This window comes from Carassius auratus, chromosome 2, assembly GCF_003368295.1.
Source record: "Carassius auratus strain Wakin chromosome 2, ASM336829v1, whole genome shotgun sequence".
NCBI lineage: Eukaryota > Metazoa > Chordata > Actinopteri > Cypriniformes > Cyprinidae > Carassius > Carassius auratus.
In genome coordinates, this window is record NC_039244.1 from 10719372 (window position 1) to 10742015 (window position 22644).

General features: G+C 37.2%; 2 protein-coding genes across 4 annotated transcripts; one reads left to right on the forward strand and one right to left on the reverse strand.

Annotated features, from left to right (window-relative positions):
- The first annotated feature begins 2098 nt into the window (after nt 1-2098).
- On the forward strand, nt 2099-17000 carry LOC113115333 (elongation of very long chain fatty acids protein 1-like). 2 transcript variants are annotated; one of them, XM_026282851.1, is made up of 8 exons: nt 2099-2437; nt 9807-9898; nt 10123-10313; nt 12343-12423; nt 14201-14257; nt 15026-15131; nt 15344-15483; nt 16311-17000. In XM_026282851.1, exons 2-8 carry the CDS (start codon nt 9838-9840, stop codon nt 16620-16622), a joined length of 948 nt encoding a protein of 315 aa, XP_026138636.1. In that variant the 5' UTR covers nt 2099-2437; nt 9807-9837; the 3' UTR covers nt 16623-17000. The 2 variants fall into 2 exon arrangements, with proteins under 2 accessions (XP_026138636.1, XP_026138626.1); XM_026282841.1 differs by lacking the exon at nt 2099-2437 and adding an exon at nt 7915-8247 and having other exon boundaries at nt 16311-16622.
- Nucleotides 17001-17417: 417 nt separating this feature from the next.
- Nucleotides 17418-22600, reverse strand: cdc20 (cell division cycle 20 homolog). Of its 2 annotated transcripts, none has more exons than XM_026282862.1 (11): nt 22414-22600; nt 21922-22133; nt 21698-21843; nt 21403-21499; nt 19598-19723; nt 19320-19516; nt 18996-19090; nt 18698-18923; nt 18476-18601; nt 18275-18392; nt 17418-18149 (listed from the first exon to the last, which is right to left on the reverse strand). In XM_026282862.1, the coding sequence occupies exons 2-11, from the start codon at nt 22109-22111 to the stop codon at nt 17989-17991; spliced, it is 1482 nt and encodes a 493-aa protein (XP_026138647.1). In that variant the 5' UTR covers nt 22112-22133; nt 22414-22600; the 3' UTR covers nt 17418-17988. The 2 variants fall into 2 exon arrangements, with proteins under 2 accessions (XP_026138647.1, XP_026138655.1); XM_026282870.1 differs by having other exon boundaries at nt 22409-22560.
- Between the last annotated feature and the right edge of the window lie 44 nt (nt 22601-22644).

Here is a 22644-nt window from a genome sequence, read left to right on the forward strand (position 1 = left end):
GCTATATTGATATCCATGAAGTATAATTGACTTGGTATTATACTGTGATGATTAAGTGTTCTCTTAATTTTTTTGTGAGCATTGCATTTGTTTATTTATTTTTTATTTTTTTTTGCATTTCAGTCATCGAGGAAACGAGCACTGAAAGCTCTCAATGAGAATGTATAGGAGATAATGCTCTGCATTAAATGAATGTCTGTGGCTCTTTAGACACTCTGCTATCTGAGGAGGATGCAGCGGGATAAATGAACAGTGTGGGCTGCCATCACTAAAGAGCTTACAGCCCCCGACATTAATTAGCCCACTGAACCTAAGGCACGTAATTGCAACATCTATTTAAGTCTGTGCTATTGATGAGCCACTCTGACCTGCTGGGGAAGAGGATGGCCTTTGTTCCCTCCTGGGTGAGAAGACTGCTGAGGCAAAGCTACCAGCTGTGAACTCAATTACCAGAGAGGTGAGCCACCTGCTCTATATCCATATCACAGGTCTGCAAGGCTGCTTCTCTGGGAGGCGGAAACTGAAGTGGAGACAATGAGATTGTGTGAAGTCTAGCAACAATGCTTTAGAACAAGTTTGAGTATTCAGCGTTATGAACAAAATGAGGCCCTAAGTCTGGCACATTTACAACTTTGGAACTTATGTTTATTGTCATGGACCAAAAAACTAAATAAATAAAAATAAGATTCCAAAACAGTGAACAAATTAAAACAATAGATGAACACACCATAATAAGTTGGTAATAATAAGGACCCACAATATAATGAAAGCAGAATTTAACTGAAAGGTTAATCTGTGTTCAAAAGAAAAGGCATGTATTATTTAATAATATTAACCTTAACTATGACTACACTACTGTTAAAAAAATGTAAGGTTATGAAAAATGAAAAAAAGTGACAGTAAAGGCATTTTTAATCTTACAAAAGATAATAAATGCTATAATTTTTTATTCAAGAATATATATTCCTCTATATAAATCATTTTTGTTTGTTTGTTTATTACCTCATAGAGCTCTGATACAAAGCAGCATGACCTCATGTAGTGTAGGACAACGCCGCCTACTGGCGGTCAATTTCTACACCATGCAGGAGTTAACAGGCAGCACACGGATCCCAGTAAGTTCATCAGTCATCTGCAGGGCCGGTTCTAGACATTAGGAGGCCACCGGCAAAATTCATGTTGGAGTCCTCCCACCCCCAATAAAAAGCACTTCAACCAACTGTGATTCCTAACTTTCTTATTATATAATTTACATTTTGCATATTTGTACTTATACAGTACAAACGTTTAGTCACATTACTATTTTTAATGTTTTTTTAATAGTCTCTTATGCTCATCAAGCCTGGATGTATTTTATAATAATAATAATAATAATAAATAAATAAATAAATAAATAAATGCATCTGCCATTACTCCAATATTCAGTTTCACATGATCCTACATAAAAATAATTTTAGTAAGCTAATTTATTATCTATGTTAGAAACATAGATATGTGCATAAGTATATGTATATATATATATATATATATATATACACACACACACATACGCACACAAATCAAGTGGAAGAGAAAGACTTCTAAGCAGGAAAAAAGTTATTTTCGAATTAGTTGAAACAGTGTTAGTGTTATGTTAGAGCTGAATTTAGAAGATACACACATCTGAGATCTTTTATTTGAAACATTAAATACATTTTCTTTTGTGCTTTCGTTTTTAACTTTGAACGCAAGACCCTTCTCATTTTGATAGTCAGCTCCCGACGTGATGTCATTCATTGTAAGTTACTGCAAGTTCAAAGCGTCGCGTCTGGGCGTGTCAACGGCGCTCGCGCTTTTTTAAACTCGTAATAAAGCGGCGAATGATCTTTCCAGAAATGACGTGTCTACGTTTATATTTAGAATACATTGTAATCACTCTAAAATAGATGACGACAACTCACACACCTGCTTAGTTCGCAGCACCTGAGGGATGCGCCCGTTACGCAGACATTCACAAGGCGTGACCCGCTTTGAAACTGTAACATTAATTGGTTTAATTGGAGATGAGTGACAATTCAACTATATCCAATGAACAATGGAGGCTAGAATTTGCTGCCCGTCTTGACTGGTGGACTAGTCTATATGGGGATGCTAGGGTTATGGAGGCCCCTCCTCAAAGCCTGAGGCCCCAGTCAATCGCCTGACGCCCGCTCTGCATAGCTAGCGCCGGTGTGCCCCTGGTCGTATGAGACGTACGTTGCTTTCAATAACGCTACTTAAAAGCGTAGAAATCATGTTGTGTGGCTCTCAGCAGAAATCTCTCTATATAGATGTCCTGATGCAAACTAAGTGACATAAGAAATTAAAAGAAACGTCTCAAAAAACAATAGGTACACAAAAAAGCCAGACCTTCCGGACGTCCTGAGCGTTTCCTGCGTCATGACGCACGATTGATCAGGTGGGAATTTAGATTATCTTTTCTAAACGTATTAGTGATTTATACTATACGATAATATTTGTGGTTTACAGCACTGTATCAACAAAGCAGTACATTATTTAATGGGTTGAATGGGTTTTGCCGTGGAAGATGGCTAACTGTGGTTAATGTACATATCTGTAACCCACGTTGCACTTTACACATATTTTTTCTTTTTTTTTCTTTGTCTGTTAATTAAAAACTTTAGTTAAAAAATTTTCCATGTTCATGTTATCTCTCTCTAAGTTCAGAATAGTATTTTTACAACAACAACAAAAAACAAAAAGTGTAAAAGGCTTCTTGACATTACCATGTGACTTGGTGCTCTATTAATTATGTTGTCTTTTGTAGTGTGTTGTATAACTTTGGATATTGTGGCATTGCTAATGGATTTGAATTGGTTTTTAAGTCACTATAGAGCTGACAGGTGTAAAATTGAAGACCTGCATTTTTAAATCATTAAGTGTTCAGTTGCTTCAGTCTCTAGGAGACTCACAAAATGTTAGTACAGTCTTTTGCAGTGGAGAAAAACGTATAAAGAAATTTTTTGTTGAAATTCACTATGATTAAATGTTGTCCCTTCTGGAAAATCCAGCGTAGGTTGGTGTCCGTGTTCTGAAACATGGCGGCTGGTTTCTAGCTGGTCTAAGCAGCGACCCATCTTCCACAAACAGGCTTGACCACTTAAAGATAGTCTACCAGCTTTCATTATAGGTGTTTGTCAGCACATGTGTTTACAATGGCTTGAACTATTAAACAACACATTGCTAAAAGTTTGGATGGTGGTAGCTAAGTGAAAATATTTCACTTAGCTACCACTGTCCAAACTCTTAGCCTTCTCTAATATTAAGTGATTTGAATTGACAACATCTGGACTGGAAAACATATCTGTTGGTTCTAGTGACAGAACTACCTTTTAGTTTGATAATGATGAGAAATCATAATAATGCTTTAATTAGTTGTTCTTAGAAGCAGAAAGATGTTCCCTGTGTACGAATCGCATACCAGGCCTCCCTAAATAGCCTCCGTGATGGAGTAGGTGACACAATCTCTTTGGGATCCACAGAATGACGTTGTATAAGAGTTAGGTGTGGCTCGAGATCGGTCTGCTCTCTGCGGCTGTAGTCGTCAGACATCCTTTTTGCTCTCCTGACTAAATACATTATTCATTCATGGTGTTGTATTACTGAAATTTCAATTGGTGATATTTTTTGTTTTGGTTGTGCTTTCGTTGATGGATGCGGACACTTCAGTCTGTGTTGTGTCATTCTTAACCAACAACATGAGTGCCAAAAAATGATAAAAGTTTTTAGATAAAGTGAAGTGTGGGAATATTGAGGCTGTGCAATTGGATCTATGAATTTCATAAGGGTTCTTTAGACAACACTAGTTTCTTAGGCATATTTGAATGGTTTCTGAAGGATCATGTATCGGAGAAGAATTACATTTTAAAATCTATTTAAAATATAAAACAGTTATTTTAAATTGTAATAATTCCGAATTCAAAAATATTACCTCAGTTTATAATTCAAAACTGTACTGTATTTACTGCATTTTTTTTTTAATCAAATAGATGCAGCCTTGATGAACATGAGACTGCTTTAAAAAACAAACAGAAAGGAAACATCTTACTTTCCAAACTTTTAAATGGTATATTTGGAGTATAAAAGAAATAATAAACAAATAAAAATAATAAGATTTAAAAAATATATATATTATAAAATATACTATTTATCAGTTTTTAACTAATTTAAAGGTGAATCTAACCTGTTTGTAAGATGCCCTGTTATTTATTATTAGTATTTGAGAGGTGTTTACTGAGCTCCTTAAATTTGCATGAACTGCAAAAGTCTATGTATGAAATTACAGAATCTGCTGATGTGTCTGTATTAGCATATGAATTAAGACCCTCCACAGATCAGCACTGTTTCTGAAAGCCTTACTAGCAATTCAGAACAGTTATGGGTAGTATCCATTCAGGTCTAGTCATCATTTTGAGTCCCAAAAAATGCATCCATTTAAGCAAAATTCTAAATTACTTGAATTCATTTTTTGGTCACAAGAGCAGGGACGAGAAGCAAAGGTTTATTGAATGGAGTAATGAGAGAAATGAGAAACCGCTGATTGTTTAAATTGAATCATGCATGACCAATTGTGCTCTCAGACTCTCCCAGGTCACTAGCTGTTCAGCTTTTTGTTTACACGGCAGCGGTGTAGTTAAACATGGAACAGTTTTTCCCTTGCCTTTTTAAGTTTCACGTGTACACAATGTTTTCAAAACAAATCGCGTTAACGCATATCTGCAAAAACTGCCAGAAACGCTGTATTTCGTATGCCGGGCCAGTAGTTGGCGCTGCCACCTTGTTAGTAAACAATACCTGTAGAGAAATGATGATTTTTATGTTGTATATGATGCCTGCGTCTCCACTGTTGCTTGTTATATTGGTGAAGTGAATCCACACTTTGCTGAAGAAGCGTTAGGAAACTCTTGAATGGCAACAATATTACCATATATGCCACCATTGTTGTTTGTGTTTGTTCGCACTTGCTTTTAAAATCGACACGTACTGCACATGTCTACATGTGTACTATGCATGTGCATGAAGTCACCGTTTTCAAAGATTCATGTTTTGGGTGTTTCCATGAAAATGACAATGGTGGCGTTTTCAAAAATATGTGATTTCAGTCCCCAAAACACCATTGTCGCGTAAACGAACAGGCAAAGTGCATAAAAGGTTTCCCCTTTTCTGGCTAAAACCATTGTCATGTAAACAGCCCTTTAGTTTGATGTGTTCTTGTCCTTTGTATTAGGCGTGTTGAGGACTGTTCTTCTAACACACATGATTGGCTAAAAATTACAAATTAAAAATGGACCTATTTTGAGTTTCTATTTGGTGGTAGTAATTTAGGAACACTATCTACTATATAATTATGTGAACATTTGGTGTCTACCTGAGTCAAAGGTATAGCCATATCTGCTGTGACCGGTCTTCTGATGTGATATGGTCCAAAGAGGCTGGGTTATTGCAGCTGAAATAAACAGTACTGGGAATTGAAGGAAGGTATGGGAAAGGGTTGTTAAGTTCAGAGGTCACCAGATAATGGCAAAACGTCATAGTCACATTTATCTCGGTCAGTCAGGTGTTGAGTTGAAGTGCAGTGAAGGTTTACATATGATCCTCAGGTGTGAGGTCGAAGAATAGAGTGATGTTAACAGTAAGGAATGTAACACGAGGGAGTGTGACTAATCAACAACAACAAAAAAATCACATCTGGGCAGGCCTGTAACTTATATACGTATTTTAAGTAATTAATAGTTTTATTCAGCAAGGATGCATTAAATTGATCAGGAGTGTGAGTTAACACATTTGTTACACATTTTTTTATTTTTTTATTTTATTTTATTTTTTTTTATAAATAAATGCTGTTCTTCAGAATATCCTGAAAAAAAAAAAGTTCAAGCACCAGATAACGTGACACTGAAGACTTGGAGTAATGATACCGAAAATAATGTTTGCCATCAAAAGAATAAATTACATTTTAAAATGTTAAAATAGAAGGTTATTTCAGATTTTAACTTTTTTTAAAATCCAATAAATGCAGGCTTGTTGATATAAGAGAATCAAAAACATTTAAAAATCTTACCGACCCCAAGCTTTTAAACAGTAGTATTAAAGTAAAGTTGCATAAATCTTAATGTTATAGTTATAGGTGTTGGATTATATAAAAATGGTTAGAACATGCCCCTGACAAAAATGACACCTTTTCAGGTGCTGCGGTTATTAATAACTGAACCAAACTGGCTGCTATCTGCTGATGCTCTTATTATTATTATTATTATTATTATTATTATTATGAATAGTTTGGGAAAGGTCACTGTACATGCCCAGAGAGGTGTTAAAGTATGTCATTTGATCTTTATCTGTACGGTCTTTTCTCATCTCTTGATCTGAAAAGTCCCCAACCCAAGGAAGTTCCCAAAACTCATCATTACCATATCAGGACATCTTGGTGGAATTCGTCATATTGGAAATTACCTGCTAACCAATAGAGAGCTTGTGCTGTAGAACAGGTATTTTAGTCATAAATGATAAATGATGAGATTAAACAGGTTAAGCTGTGAACTTTTGTAGACGTGAAATGTGATTTGATTAAATGTAACTTTTTAGTGTGTTGTATCAAGGCACTAAGTGTGTCAGTTCTGACAAAATGGCTCGAGCGCAGAGATTCCCCACTCATGTCAGGATTTTTGTCATTCTTCACCTCCTCCCAGACTGCTACAAGAGTGAGTCAGTTTGACGGATCCCCACACCCTCTCTTCAACGTCTGAGGAACGGGTCAGACCAGTGCTGCGGGAATCCAGTGAAACTGACTGCTAGTGTCCCGGTGTAGAACATGGTAAATCAAGGTCGGAGGGCTCACTGACTTAAACATACAGACATGTTTGATATGGCTGTCATCGTTGCAGTTATGATATAAAACATTTCATTGTTATACAGCATATCTAAGGTGGAATGGAGGCCCAGATTATCCATAAGTGTTCTACCTTGACACATGATGTACCAATTTAATATATTCTAGAGATATTTTTTCTTTGAAAAGAGTGACTATAATGTAAGTTTGCCACATGTAAAATCACCTTTAGTGTTATTGATTAATAATAGAAATGTTTTTTTTGTTTTGTTTTTTTATAGAAATAAATAAAAATACTCAATAAAAACACTATGACTCGGCAACCGAAAGATTCAGAAATATAAAACTAATAATTAAAAAAAGCATTCAATTACTAAAATTGTAACTAAAATTTAGGATAAAATTATATGTATCAAAATAAAAGCTAACTCAAAATATGAATAAATACTATAATTAAGGTTGCAAAAATGTGGAAAATGTCCAGTAAATTTACGAAATATTCCAGAAATTTTGGAAACTTTCCAGGATTTTCTGGCATATTCCAGGGATTTTCCAGAATTTTCTGGAAATATTCAAACCCTTTTCAACCCTAACTATAAATAATACTGAAACAGCCCTAATTTGCTTAACATCTACGCTACACAATGATTTATTTTATTTATTTGCTTTATATCCAACTAATGATGAACCTAGGATAATTATTTGTTATATATATATATATATATATATATATATATATATGTATATGTGTGTGTGTGTGTGTGTGTTATATATATATGTATATATAATTTATTATTATTATATCCCCTATTTTTTCATTATTTTCAATCTTTGTGTATTGCTCTTACTCTCACTGGATAGGCCCATATTTGTTACCTAAGGGAAACAAAAGACTTTTCATTGTTGAACAGTCAGAGCTTCATTCTCGCCTACTTTCAATTCATAATAAAAACCTAACCAGTATCCGAGCCAATCACCGACCAGCCTCTCTCTCAAGAGGCAGTTATTGAGTTTAGAGGGCGTTTCCTGTTCGATGAATGAGGGTTGCAGTCCTGAAACCAGGCGGGTGTTGTCTCTTTATAATGAGCTGCTGCTCAGGTTTATATTGGGCAGTGAGTGTGGCCTGTCACTGCCTTGGCAAAACTCCCACTGGAATACATTCCCTCTATTCTATCACTCAGTTTACTGGAGAAAACTGCTGTGATTGAGAGCTGCTGAAAGAAAGGAACTGTGACACTGTGAAGAACCAAAGTTTAGAGACCATTTCCTCTGTTTCCCTGGGTTTCCCAACCATTTATTTGCCCCCGTGGGGCACTATTATTTTATTTTTTTAATTTTTCTTTGGCTTTTGGGTGACCATATCAACAGAAAGACAACAGGTAAGCTCAAAATATACTTTTGTATTTTAATAAGCTGCTGTGTAATGAATGGGATTCCCTCTCTGTGTCCTTGTGTATTATTTGTTTGGAGTAGTTTGTCTGTTTTCTCCTTATGAAGGTGACTGACTGGCAAATATGATGAGACTAGGTCGGTTCAGATTATTATTTCATTTTTTGTGTTCCTTCTGATTATGATTTTTTTTTTTCTGTTTAGGATTTACTGTGATTTATTTTTATGATGTTGTCATTAGCAGTTCCTGTCTAGTGAGTTAATCTGATTGTTTCTCCACCTCACCAGTTTGACTGGCTTTGCACTGTTGCACTATTAGTCATTCATTGGAGACCAGGTTGTAGAGATGACACTGATCTTCATCTTTACCACGTGAATGAGTTTAGAGTGTTTTGTTTCTCTTTTTTCAGACATCATTTCATATGTATTCAGAGCTCGTACCACATTGAAGATTTTTAGCACACTTCTAAGCAAATGTAAATAATTCTATGAGCATGACCTCTCAGAGAACAGTAACCGTTGTCTCATATTTTGGAAGATTACTATTGTGTGTCTCCCTCTTCTTGTGCCTTTATGGTGGATCTGTTATCTTCTGATGACACAGGTGGTGGTGATGCATTAGATGTGTGTATATATAGGCCAATAAGCAGTGAAGGGTCTGTTTAGTGTGCATAGTCCATAGTTTTCCTGCCGAACAGCTGTCAAGAATGACATTAAGACTTTATAGTCCTGTTCTGTTTGCCCCGTTGGATCCCATGTGTGTTTTGAGCAGTATACACTCATAAAACGAAAGGCACATGTAGTTCCATGATATGTCTTTAACATTCATTGAACCGTTCCATTGCAAAGAAGTTTCTTTATAGAGAAAAAGGTCATTTAGATGTTTACAATGTTCTTCACACAATGGTTCTTTTGAGAACTTATCACTGAAATCAACCACCTTATGCAACCTTGTTTTTTTAGCGTATATAGAAACAGTCTGTTCATTCAGTCTTCTCTCAACATTGACATACAGAGTAAGAAAGGTGGTGGTGGTGAATGTTTTGGCTTTTACCAACCAGCACACTATCTGGTTTCATATAGTTTTCCAACATTTTTGCACAGTCAAATATCACTGCATGACCATTTAAAATGAGTTTGGACCAGTTACAGGACCTTTCTCTCTTATGCATCCATATCAAGAGTTAGATTATAATTTATGATTAAAAATGATCATCACGTGCCAAACTGTCACTGGGTCAGCATCCTTTCAAAAGATAGAATTTGGCATCTTATTTAGATCAAAAGGGTTCCAACTCCGGCTCAGTGACAGCTTTTATACCTCTTTATTTCGGAGAGTGTAATAGAAGTAGTTCAGCTTTGGTAACATCATGTACCACTCAGGTTCGCTTGGCCAGCTGTTTCCTGTTTGCTTTTGCTGGGCTGTCATTGTTGACTCTGACTGTCCTCCTGATAATGACTTTATTTTACTCTGACGACTAGCCACTTTTCTAGGTGGAGTGTTATTGTCTGCTCGGCTGGTTTTAACACATTTATTCATGTCCTCCAGTTTATTGGTTGTCTGAAGAAACAAAGACAAGATGTTCCAAGAGGTGCTTTCAAACATCTTGAGGTTCTACGACTACCTTCTGCAAAGAACTGGTAAGAGTTTATTGCATCATGCTTTTTTAGATTATCAAAAACCACAAATATCTCTGGTGCTTTTAAATGATTATGCACATAAAACACTATTAAAGCTTTAAGATTTGTCATAACTTCACTCATTTATTTTATACAGCCCTACAGTTTGGTGATTGGTAATGCAAACTCTGTTTTAATACAGGCTTGCTTCATGTGGTTAATGAGTTGCTGTGTAATTTGCACAGATGCCAGAGTGCGGGATTATCCGCTGATGCAGAGTCCTATTCAGATGACCGTCATCTTGCTGGGATATGTGATCTTCGTTTTATATGTAGGACCACGATGCATGGCCAATCGGAATCCTTTCCGCCTCAACACAGCTATGATTGTCTATAATTTCTCAATGGTGGCCTTCAACGCCTACATTGTTTATGAGGTAGGATACTCTTTCATTTATTTGAATGGGTAATTTAAAGTATTGCACCTTATAACTTTACCATAACTGATGTTTTTGAGGAAAAACACTAGAGGTTTAGAGATAAAGTTGATTCAAAAGTGAAAATTGACTCACCCGCGTTCATTACATAACCCTTATAGTAATTCTTCTGTAGATCACAGAAGGAGATATTTTGCAGAATCTTCACACTGCTCTCTTCCATATAAAGAATGTGAATGATCATGGCTTGAGTCGTAAATGCCTTTTTTAAATTTTTTATAATACTTTTATGGTGCTTTACAGGTGCTGGTCATATAATTAGAATATCATCAAAAAGTGAAACTTGTATATTATATTCATTCATTACACACAGATATATACACACTGATATATTTCAAATGTATATTTCTTTTAATTTTGATGATTATAACTGACAACTAATGAAAATCCCAAATTCAGTATCTCAGAAAATTACAATATTGTGAAAAGGTTCAATATTGAAGACACCTGGTGCCACACTCTAATCAGATAATTAACTCAACACCTGCAGAGCCTTTAAATGGTCTCTCAGTCTAGTTCTGTAGGCTACACAATCATGGGGAAGACTGCTGACTTGACAGTTGTCAACAAGACGACCATTGACACCTTGCACAAGGAGGGCAAGACACAAAAGGTCATGGCTGCAAAAGAGGCTGGCTGTTCACAGAGCTCTGTGTCTAAGCAAATTAATAGAGAGGCGAACAGAAGGACACGATGGGATAGAAAAAAAGTGAACAAGCAATAGGGATAACCGCACCCTGGAGAGGATTGTGAAACAAAACTCATTAAAAAATGTGGGGGAGATTCACAAAGAGTGAACTGCAGCTGGAGTCAGTGCTTCAAGAACCACTATGCACAGACGTATGCAAGACATGGGTTTCCGCTGTCGCATTTCTTGTGTCAATGCACTTTTGAACAACAGACAGCGTCAGAAGCGTCTCGCTTAAAAAAGAACTGGACTGCTGCTGAGTGGTCCAAAGTTATGTTCTCTGATGAAAGTAAATTTTGCATTTCCTTTGGATATCAGGGTCCCAGAGTCTGGAGGAAGAGAGGAGAGGCACACAATCCATATTGTTTGAGGTCCAGTGTAAAGTTTCCACAGTCAGTGATGGTTTGCGGTGCCATGTCATCTACTGGTGTTGGTCCATTGTGTTTTCTGAGGTCCAAGGTCAACACAGCCATATACCAGGAAGTTTTCTGCTGACCAACTTTATGGAGATGCAGATTTCATTTTCCAACAGGACTTGGCACCTGCAAACAGTGTCAAAACTTCCAGTACCTGGTTTAAGGACCATGGTATCCCTGTTCTTAATTGGTCAGCAAACTCGCCTGACCTTAACCCTGTAGAAAATCTACGGGTTATTGTGAAGGGAAAGATGCGATATTCCAGACCCAACAATGCAGAAGAGATGAAGGCCACTATCAGAGCAACCTGGGCTCTCATAACACCAGAGCAGTGCCACAGACTGATCGACTCCATGCCACGCTGCATTGCTGCAGTAATTATGGCAAAAGGTTGCTGTAGATGCTCAGACTTTTCATTTTCATACTTTTTAGTTGGCCAAGATTTCTAAAAATCTTTTTTTTTGTATTGGTCTTAAGTAATATTCAAATTTTCCTTCGTTGTCAGTTATAATCATAAAAATCAAAAGAAATATACATTTGAAATATATGAGTCTGTGTGTAATGAATGATTATAATATACAAGTTTCACTTTTTTAATGGAATTAGTAAAATAAATCAACTTTTTGATGATATTCTAATTATAAGACCAGCACCTATTTGTAAAGCTGGACAGCCTATGGGTAACCTTTAACTCTCAATATATGAAGATGATCAGTGTTAACCTTGATTAATCAGAGGCATTTGAAATGTCTTTTGTGTTCCACAGAAGAAAGTCAAAGGTTTGAGAGACGTATCTGAATAAATGATGGCACCATGTTGCCATATTGATGTACTTTAGTGATATTTTTTGATCTGCCTCACGCAGTTCCTGATGTCTGGCTGGGCAACAACATACACTTGGAGATGTGACCTCTGTGACACCTCCAGCAGTCCTCAAGCTCTCAGAGTAAGTTTATTTTATCTTCATGTGAATCTCATAAAATATTAGTAACAAAATACTAGAAAATAAGTAGCATAATACTAAGAAAAGTAGCAAAACTGTTTTCACCATTGCTAATAATAAGAAATATTTATTGAGCACCAAATCGGCATTTTATGCAAAGTTCCCACTACATGGCTTTAAACGTCGGCAGATCGCTTTGCTGTGTGCTTGAACTCTTTGTGGTGTTCACAATACATGACACTATGTACATAAATGATCTGCAACAAAGGATCACCCACTACATGAGCGGACTACACGGTCCCCAAAATACATTTTGCCACGAAAACACATGTGAGACGTTGAACAGAATGACACAAAATAACAAGTGATGAGAAGTTGTTTATTTGAACTTGTACGCTGGGAAGAAATTAGTGCTGCAAGCTGTTAGCGTGATAACTTCGCTCCATTTCTTGTCCAAACTTTTCTTAAAGCCATGTGCTGCTGCTGTTTTTCTTCCAGTGACCTTAACCCATGCCTTGCTCTCTCATCTGCTGTAGCTCGTCACGACACCTGACAACACGTGATGTCGAGTCAGCTGATGTCCAGATAATTAGCATGCAAGATGTTTGTCAGTGAGCCTCTTTGGTGCGTTGTTGAGTAGTTCACACACAAAGATCGTGGAGCACTGATCACCTGCCGATTTTTTCCCCCTGATCACTGCCCTACCTGTCGACGAGGTTGTTAAAAATCCTGCAGTGTGAACTTAGCTCTAGAATGATTTCTGAAGGATCATCTGACACTGAAGACTGGAGTAATAGCTGCTGAAAATTTAATTTTAAATAAATAAAAACCACTATTATAAATGGTATGGATATTTCATAGCATTACTGGATATCATTCATATCAACAGCTATGCTAATGATACCCAGATTCTATTGACTCCCTCTGCCAATGCATTGATGAAAGTGATAGTTGGATGTGCCAGAACTTTCTTCAGTTAAACAAGGAAAAACTGTTATTGCATTTGGAAACAAAGATGAAGTTTTCGAAGTGAATGCATACCTTGACTCTAGAGGTCAAACAACTAAAAATCAAGTCAGGAATCTTGGTGTGATTCTGGAGGCAGACCTTAGTTTCAGTAGTCATGTCAAAGCAGTAACTAAATCAGAATACCATCATCTAAAAAACATTGCAAGAATTAGATGTTTCGTTTCCAGCCTAGACTTGGAGAAACTTGTTCATGCCTTTATCACCAGTAGAGTGGACTATTGTAATGGGCTCCTCACTGGCCTTCCCAATAAGACCATTAGACAGCTGCAGCTCATCCAGAACGCTGCTGCCAGGATTCTGACTAGAACCAGAAAACCTGAGCATATCACACCAGTCCTCAGGTCCTTGGCTTCCAGTTACATTTAGGATTGATTTTAAAGTACTTTTACTCGTCTATAAGTCACTCAATGACCTAGGACTGAAATACATTGCAGATATTTTCACTGCACACAGTTGGAATCAGCTTCTAGAAGGATCAGATGTGCTAAAACATTAGTCACATTTAAATCTGGACTCAAAACTCATCTGTTTAGCTGTGATTTTTTTGTTTTTTATGTAAAATCATTTTCTATTTCTAGATGTTTTTAAATTCATTTTAAATAAGTCTTGGCTTTATGGTATTTTTGATCAATTAAACTCTGTCTTGGAGAGCATTAGAGACATATTTCAAAAATATTTGTAAAAAATCTTACTGACCATTTTGAACACTAGTGTATATTGTGACTAATTGTGTTACTCCTTGTATCTTCAGATGGTTCGGGCAGCCTGGTTGTTCTATTTTTCCAAATATGTTGAACTTCTAGATACGGTAAGAATAACTGGTCTTCATGCATGATTATCGTGCTTTAAATTTGTGTGATGCAGTGCTAAAATAGAAATAGGATAATGTGCATTTTTAAAGGGGTCATATGATGCGATTTTTCAAATTTTCCTTTCTCTTTGGAGTGTTAGAAGCTCTTTGTGCATAAAAAATATCTGTAAAGTTGTAAAGACTAAAGTCTCAAATCCAAAGAGATATTCTTTATCAAAGTTAAGATTCATCCACACCCCTCCTTAAATGGCTCATTCAAACATCTATGTCAACCGTCTGTGGCTTGTGTACTGCAAACACATAGGAGCTTCATCACTGTGTCTGTCACGTGACTCTGTTCCCCTTTCAGGCTTGAACTGATGGTAAAATTAAAGACACTATTAACAGTCTTTACATTTATTTTGAAAGATGAAGCTCACGATTATGGGAAGGGGCGTTACATTTCCGATGAGTGCTTGTGGTGTTCAGCCAATCACAATGCACTGGTTCAGCTGGCCAATCAGAGCAGACTGCGCTTGTGAGAAGAGGAGGGACTTTGTAGAAAATGGCGCCTTTGAGAGAGACAGGGGCATAACGGACCTACAATAATGAACAGTATTTGAAAATGGTTTTTTTTTTTATATATTAAAGCATGTCAATATATTCTGTTACACAAAATAATGATCTTTTAAAAAAGCATCATATGACCCCTTTTAAGCGCATAGGCACAATATACAAAGTGTAACTACAAGATCCGAGTTAACAAGAACCGTGTCTATGATCCAGGTGTTTTTTGTGCTGAGAAAGAAGCACAGTCAGGTGACATTCCTGCATGTCATTCATCATTCCATCTTGCCCTGGACCTGGTGGTGGGGCATCACTCTTACTCCTGGTGAGTCCATCAATGCTGCAGTAACTGGTTTCAGTAGTTATTAAATGGTTTTGCTTCAAGACCCAGATTGTATCATAAAAAAAGCCTGAGATTTTAGGAGACTGTGAAATTAGGTGACATTCAAATGTTCCTATAAATTATTTTTATGTTTATGTGTTGCTAATGTTTTAATTGCTCAATTTATCATCTTATTTTAATGTTAAAATTGGCAGCGGGGGGCATGGGTTCCTTTCATGCTATGGTGAACGCGTGTGTCCATGTCATCATGTACACATACTACGGTCTGGCTGCTGCAGGACCACGCTTCCAGAAATATCTGTGGTGGAAAAAGTACATGACTGCTATTCAACTGGTTAGTGTTACCTACTTTAAATAGTTTGATTTAAGGGTTACTTCCCACAAACATGAAAATTGGCTCCAAAAAAGAAAACGCTCACTCAGGCCATTCAAGATGTAGAAGAGATGTTTCTTCATCAGAACAGATTGTAGAGGCTGAGCATTACCTCACTTGCTCACCAATGAAACCTCTTCAGTGAATGGGTGCCGTCAGAATGTGACTTCTAACAGCAGATAAAAACATCACAATAATCCTCAACAGTCCTGTCCATCACTTAACATTTTGTGAAAAGCTACGTTGGTAATAAATTCATCCAGATTTTTTTTTTACTTCATACTCTTGCTTCAGCCTAAAATACAAGTCCTCCATCCATAATATTGCTTTCTCCAGTGGATAAGCAATTTTGTCTGATTCAGGAGAGAAATCTGCACAGATCAAGCACCATTTAAAGCAAAAATTGTCCAAAAACTTGAGGAATCGTTATTATGGATTATAGCCAGAATTGTTTAAGTTAAAATGCCTTAATTATGGATTTGTTTCTTACAAACACGCGAATGCTCAATTTCTCTAAATCCGTTCCAATGAAGAAACCAACTCGCCTACATCTTGGATGGCCTGAGAGTGACTAAATTTTCATTTGTGGGTGGACTATTGTTATAATGTAAACCGCATCAGTGCTTAATCAAAATGGCACATATAAATTGAGATTGTGAAATTATAATTTATACTTTGTCTTCCAATTCAGCGCAATTGTCATTTTGTTTTATTTAGTCTATTCTTTTTTTCTCTGACAATGACCATCTAAAAATAATAACATTTCTTTTCGGTTTTATTTTCCACAGATTCAGTTTGTGCTGGTGACTGTTCATATATCTCAGTATTACTTGATGGAAAAGTGTGAATACCAAGTTCCTATCTTCATTCATCTCATCTTGTTTTACGGAACCTTTTTCTTCATCCTCTTCTCCAACTTCTGGATCCAGGCCTATGTAAAGGGAAAGCGACTACCTGTTTCCACTGAGGACAAACCCAAACAGAATGGCATTACCACTGTGATTGAGCCAGTGGTAGTGCCCAATGGCAAACACTTGGAAAATGGCACTGTGCATTACACTAATGGATTTGCTCACAACGGGAAAGTGAAGGAGGTCTAAAGAGGCCAAACAGGAGCATCAGAGACATTTGTTGTTAAATTATTTTTGACAAATTTACATTTTTTATGATTGCATGGGAGATGAAATGGCACATTGGATCTGGCGGTGGGTCCCCTTTCTTTGTATTTATGGATGTTGGAGGCTGGGGAGCACTATGCATGAAGAGAATTCGTCCACTGAAGTTGGCTTTGCTGACATGGCTCTGAAACCTGACAGCATGTCTGTGGTTAAATATGCTTGACCTTGGCATTTTCCTGGTTATTTGAGTCTCCCAGTTGTTTGCACACTGTATAGTTTTCACAGATCTAACTCACACTTGACTGTAAATATTTTGTCAGTTTATTTGAACTTTAGTTTTTTTTTGTAACTTATGTTAATAAATGCTTTTTATAATAAATTGTATTGTGTTTTGGCTTTGTATAATCAGCACTCTTCTATATGCTTTTAAACACGCTAATATACAGAAAGTCTTAAGTTAAAGTTTGCATACTACCTTAACCTGGAGGAAATAAACAAATTAGAGCATTTAGACTGTAACATGCAGGCTAAGATGCAATGAACATTTCTATACTAAAGAAAAAAAGAAAAAGTAATGCTTGGATTTTTAAAAGTTTATAATAATGCATCGAGCCCTAGCCATTTTAAGCTCTGATATCAGTTCTTTACACTAACACTTAGAGATCTTCCTGTTGTCAATTTAGAATGTACCGGAAACCACAGAAATAACTGAATTTCCATGTTCCGACAAAGCATTGATCTGTCTCAATTTAGATCTTTAAAGACATGACACCTAGAGGGCTTTCTGTGGTTTTTATTCAACCATTCTACCACCATGAAAATACACAATTCCACTTAAAAGCTTTAAAACCTTACATTAAAAATAACTAGATGAAACTAATTGAAAACTGTATTAGAGCAGCTACAGAACAAATACTTCATTACAAAACTTTATTTGAAAATTTACATTTCTATACATTATTTAATGAACACTTTTAGTGATAAATATGCAATAAGCTGAACGGAGAGAGAGAGAGAGAGAGAAAAAAAAACAATGGGTAAAGGGTTTAGCCATCAGTGGAGGTGGTCTGGGAATCCCATTCTCCATCTTTTGCATTTTTTTAAGAAACCTATTGTGCCTCTGAAAACACAAGAAGGGAATGCCTAATAAAAACGGTGTAGAGTTTGCAGGTGTGACTGACAGCACATAACAGCCCTTAACAGTGTTTGTCAGTGGAATTACCCAGCCATTTGAAAGCCAAACAATAAAACCAATGTTAGTTTAAAGAACACTTGGGAAAACTGCTTTCGATCTTCAAGTCTTCCAACTCCCCATTTGCTGGATGCATTAAAAATTATCATTTCATAATTATCGGATGTGTTGTTGAATGATGCTGCTGGTAGGCTTGGGTTTCTTGACGGCATCCTTCTCAAAACTCTTCCAAAGTCGAATGGTTTCATCTGCGGCAACAGAGGCCACAGTCGAACCATCTGGACTGAGTGCCAAGTTGAGGACTCTGTCTTCATGTCCTGGGACAGATGATTGGGAAAAGGGAGTCAAATTTTATTTCTCAATTTATTGTGGTTGTAATATTCAACTGAAGGAAGGGTGGCCACACAAACACACTTTTATGAAGTACAACAATCAAACTTACCTTCAAGCTCTGCAACTTTTGTGAGTGTAGGGTATTTCCAAATGATAACCTTGTCATGGGCAAAACCGTGACCAGACACCAGCTCTTTGTAGTTCGGTGCAAAAACAAGAGATGATACCTGAAAGGAAGTGATCATTTAGTTGTCAAATTGCTGATGTCACGTGTACTCATGACACACAAGCCAACAGTGAGTAAGCCCACCTGTGAACATGTATCTAGGGAACTGATACAAGAGCCGCTGTTGGCATTCCAGATGCGAATGTGACGGTCACTGGTGCCCCCTCCTGACGCAAGAATACTAGGCTGCCAAGGGCACCACGCCAAAGCCTTAAGGGTGCAAACAAATTATAAAAAGGTGAACTAAAACCCCAAATGCAAGACCAATGGTGGAACTGAAGACATCTTGCCAAATTCAAGAGTCACCTTGACTGCTCCCTGGTGTTCACTAAGAGCATGGACAGCTTGATTCTCCGAGCCAGATGTCATTGGCCAAATGTACACCATGTTGTCATTACCACCACTAGCTAAATATTTTCCATCTGGGGACCATGTAAGGCCACAGACTTCCTGCGTGTGTCCACCAAAGGTGAAGATGTGGTGGTCTGCTACCCGAACATCATGCTGATGAATCAAACCAGACCTGGAACCACTAAGGAGAACAAAAAGAGTGTTAAAACACTCAAATGCATATAATCTGCAGAGCACAAAGTGGCGGTCTTACCTAGACAAAACGTGATCATTCCAACTCAAGCAACCAACCCTTGCCGAATGGCCATCCATGCTGCGGAGACGCTTTTGGTACTGAACATCCCAGAGCTGCAAGAAAATGGCATGAAGTTCAGCTAGATGGCAATTCAATTAGATCTTGCTGCTCTAAAATAAAACATTGTATCGAAATGGCTATTTGAGAGTTTGAATAGTGGAGATCTGAAACAAGCTGCTGTTTTATTACAGCATTACATTTTGGGATGCTTTAGAATATAGGCTGTCCAAGAACAAAAAAAATTAAATAAAATTGGTTTTATGAGAAAATTTAACCACTTACCTCAACTTTACAATCACTGGTCCCAATGGCCAAGAAATTGCCATCTTTGCTCCAAGAGACAGAGCAGATGAACTCATTCTCCTCCTCCATTTTCTTTAATAAAACAATGTCCCCTACACCAGCATCCCACAAATACACATGGTCGGCAAGGCCAACTGCCAACATATTCTGCCTTCCCCAATCCATCAGGTTCAGATCTGAACGCAAATTGACATTAGTCTCATATAGAAATAATTAAAATCAGACCATGTGGTTTTTATGAAAAATGAGGAGCTCACAGAAATCATTTTTGATATCAGGGGCATCTAGAATCCGCTCTGGAACCGAGGAAATGTACCGGCTCTTCCTGATAGAGTCCGGTGTGGCAACCTGACTGTAGAGGACCTTTAAATTATTCTGATAACCTGTGGAAGACATTGTTTGGTTAACTCAATAGACTGGTTTGCTGAAGGATTTTACCAGGCAAAATTAAACTTGTTCAATCAAGAATCCAAAAGCAACAGGTTTTTCGGAATCGCTTAAACATTAAACCCCAATCTCTAAATAAAATTTTTACTTGCTTAAATTTGTTGAATAAAGCACGGTTTCTTCTAAACCTTAAATACACCCAGGCAGTTAGTTCACCGAAAAACGATTTGGTGAACTGGTTCAAGAAGAACCGTTAAATCTAATCATTCGTTCACAAACCGGAGATCACTAAACTGCAGTGTTGTGAACGCGCTCACAACAGACCCGGAGGAGAAGAAAATGCTGAATAAAGTTGTAGTTTGTTGTTTTTGGATCAAAATGTATTTTCGATGCTTCAATAAATTCTAACTGACCCTCTGATGTGACATGGACTACTTTGATATTTTTATTACCTTTCCGGACAGTATACAGTTCATACATTTTCAATAGAGGGACAGAAAGCTCGCGGACTAAATCTAAAATATCGTAAACAGTGTTTCGAAGATAAACAGCGATATTCTGCTTGCAAGAAAGTGTCATCCAGATAACGTGTGTTTTTTCACAAGCCATTTATACGGTTTGTGTTACCAAATGTGCCATGATCAAACTTTCGTGGAGTTTCAATAATGGATCTGTTGTGTTTGATGAATAAATGCGCTTTTCCTCCCTCTGACAATACAATGAGGAAAAATTTACATATACTGGAATTGTTGAAATTTAGATTAAGAGTTTCTAAAGGGGGGGGGGGGTCGCACACCAGACGAGAAGCGCAGCACCGCGTCGCGCCACGTCTTTAAAATTTGAACATATAATTTACTATGGGTGTACACACACCGGCGGCGCCATTCGGCGTCTGTCCGCGGCGCCCAGCTACGACTCAAAACGCGGTTCAAATTTCTGCCGCGCCACAGAGCGCCATCAGCATAGTTTTATATTAAAAAACCTAGACGTTATAAACTGAAATTAAAATACAGTACACTCGTTTCATTCAAATAAAACATTACAAAGTGTTTGGTTACGTTTTCAGCTGCACAGTTGCCTAGACAACAGATACAACAAAACAATAACAGACTTATATAACACAGATTCTTTTCATTAAAAAATGTTCAAAACTCAGCTTTTATCAATTAAAATCATATTTAAAATAATAATAATAATAGATGAAGTTAAAACTCTCCCATCTTGCTGCGAAATTGAGCTCACGCATATAGAATGTGCGCGTCCGGTGTGCGATACCTCGAGTTGTCCTACAAGTGGGGCGACACGGCGCTTCTCGTCCGGTGTGCGACTGCCTTAAAGCTTTTACTGGTTTGTGTAGAAAATGGCATGGCAGTGTTAATTTTAGTGTGTATTAACGATCCTGGAGCAATTTTACGGTGCGATCTGGCTTTTTCCCATTTGCGAACAAATGGTCACTTAGAAAACGTAATGGGAATACAGATAAAATAAGAGTTTTGTATCATCATATTTGGCTAAATGAAGTCTGTGTATAGTCAGTGGAGATTGGTTAAAAGGACACATTAAAACGTGATTGCATTTCCCTGCTTAAAAAAAAAAAAAAAAAAAATGAGTGACCATTTCAATAAATATTTTCGCAACTTCAGAAAAACTGTGAATTAAAAACAAAACAACATACCTTCAGGAGCATTCAGTGGTTTTCCTCCTAAATGCAGGATCTTTGCCTCCTCAATGTCATAACCATTTAGTGTCATAGACCAAGCTTTCTGATTTGGCTGGCAGGACAATAATTTATAAAGTCAGAAAACATGTAGAAGCTGGCATATGGATTGATCATAATAACAATAATTAAAAAGATTCATAATCGTTTCATCTTCCCAAACTCTTAAAATTATACTAATGAAAGTGTAAGTTACTTCTATAATTTATTAAAATTACTATTTTTTTTTTTTTATCGTGTAATGTCAACTTACTGCTGTAGAGGATGTAGCTTCTTCCACTGGCTCGTTCTCTTTGGAAATGAGAAAACTTGCTACATCCAACTGTTTGTTATTCCTTGTCGGGATGAATCGATCTCCTCCTGCCTTAGACGGGGTGTTCTGGGTTTTGCCGTTCTTTCCTGTTGGGAGATATCAGATGATATGTAACACTGAAGACCCCGCAGTTCTACAGTGAGCAGGACCCATGGGACACTTACCTGGTGTTTTACTTGGGGTTTTGGAAAGGCTCACTGATCTGTTCACGCTCTTGTTCGGTGAGAGCGAGCTCGTGTTGGTGGAACTGGATGTGCTGGCTTTTCTCTGCCACCTCGCCATCGGGGCATTCGTGATGGGCATGTCCAGACGGAGGACGTTGTGGATGTCATTCTCAAACCCAAAATGGGACATCACTACTGCAGCCGCGATCACTCTGCAGGGTGGAGAAACAAAGGGACAAATAACAGCAAAGTTACGGAGTCTAGAAATAGAGCACACGAAGCACGTTGAACTGCCGTTTAAAGTTTAAAAATTACATAATACCAATTGAATAAATGTATATGCTTTCCAAAAGTTAACACAAAAACGTATAACTATATATGTGAACGGTTATGAAACGCGACCAATACAATGTTGATTAAGTTAACGTTACTGCAGTTGTGTTAATAACTAAGTTGACTCAGAAAAAAAACATATTTTAGAATTCATCTCACCACAAATCCAACAAATTCGTTTCTTCCGAGTAAAATAAAATTGTCACAAAAGATGAACTGCTCTTAGTCAAACAGGATTCGTGAATATTTCGTCTTTCCACAAGCAGAGTCAACTACCGTCTGAGAAGCTGAAGACAGTTAACGGATAAACGCCAGTTTAAATGTCTGAAACGCGTGCCGTGATTGGTGCATTCAAAAAACAGAAGTTTTCGCTGTTACCAAGGCAGCAGG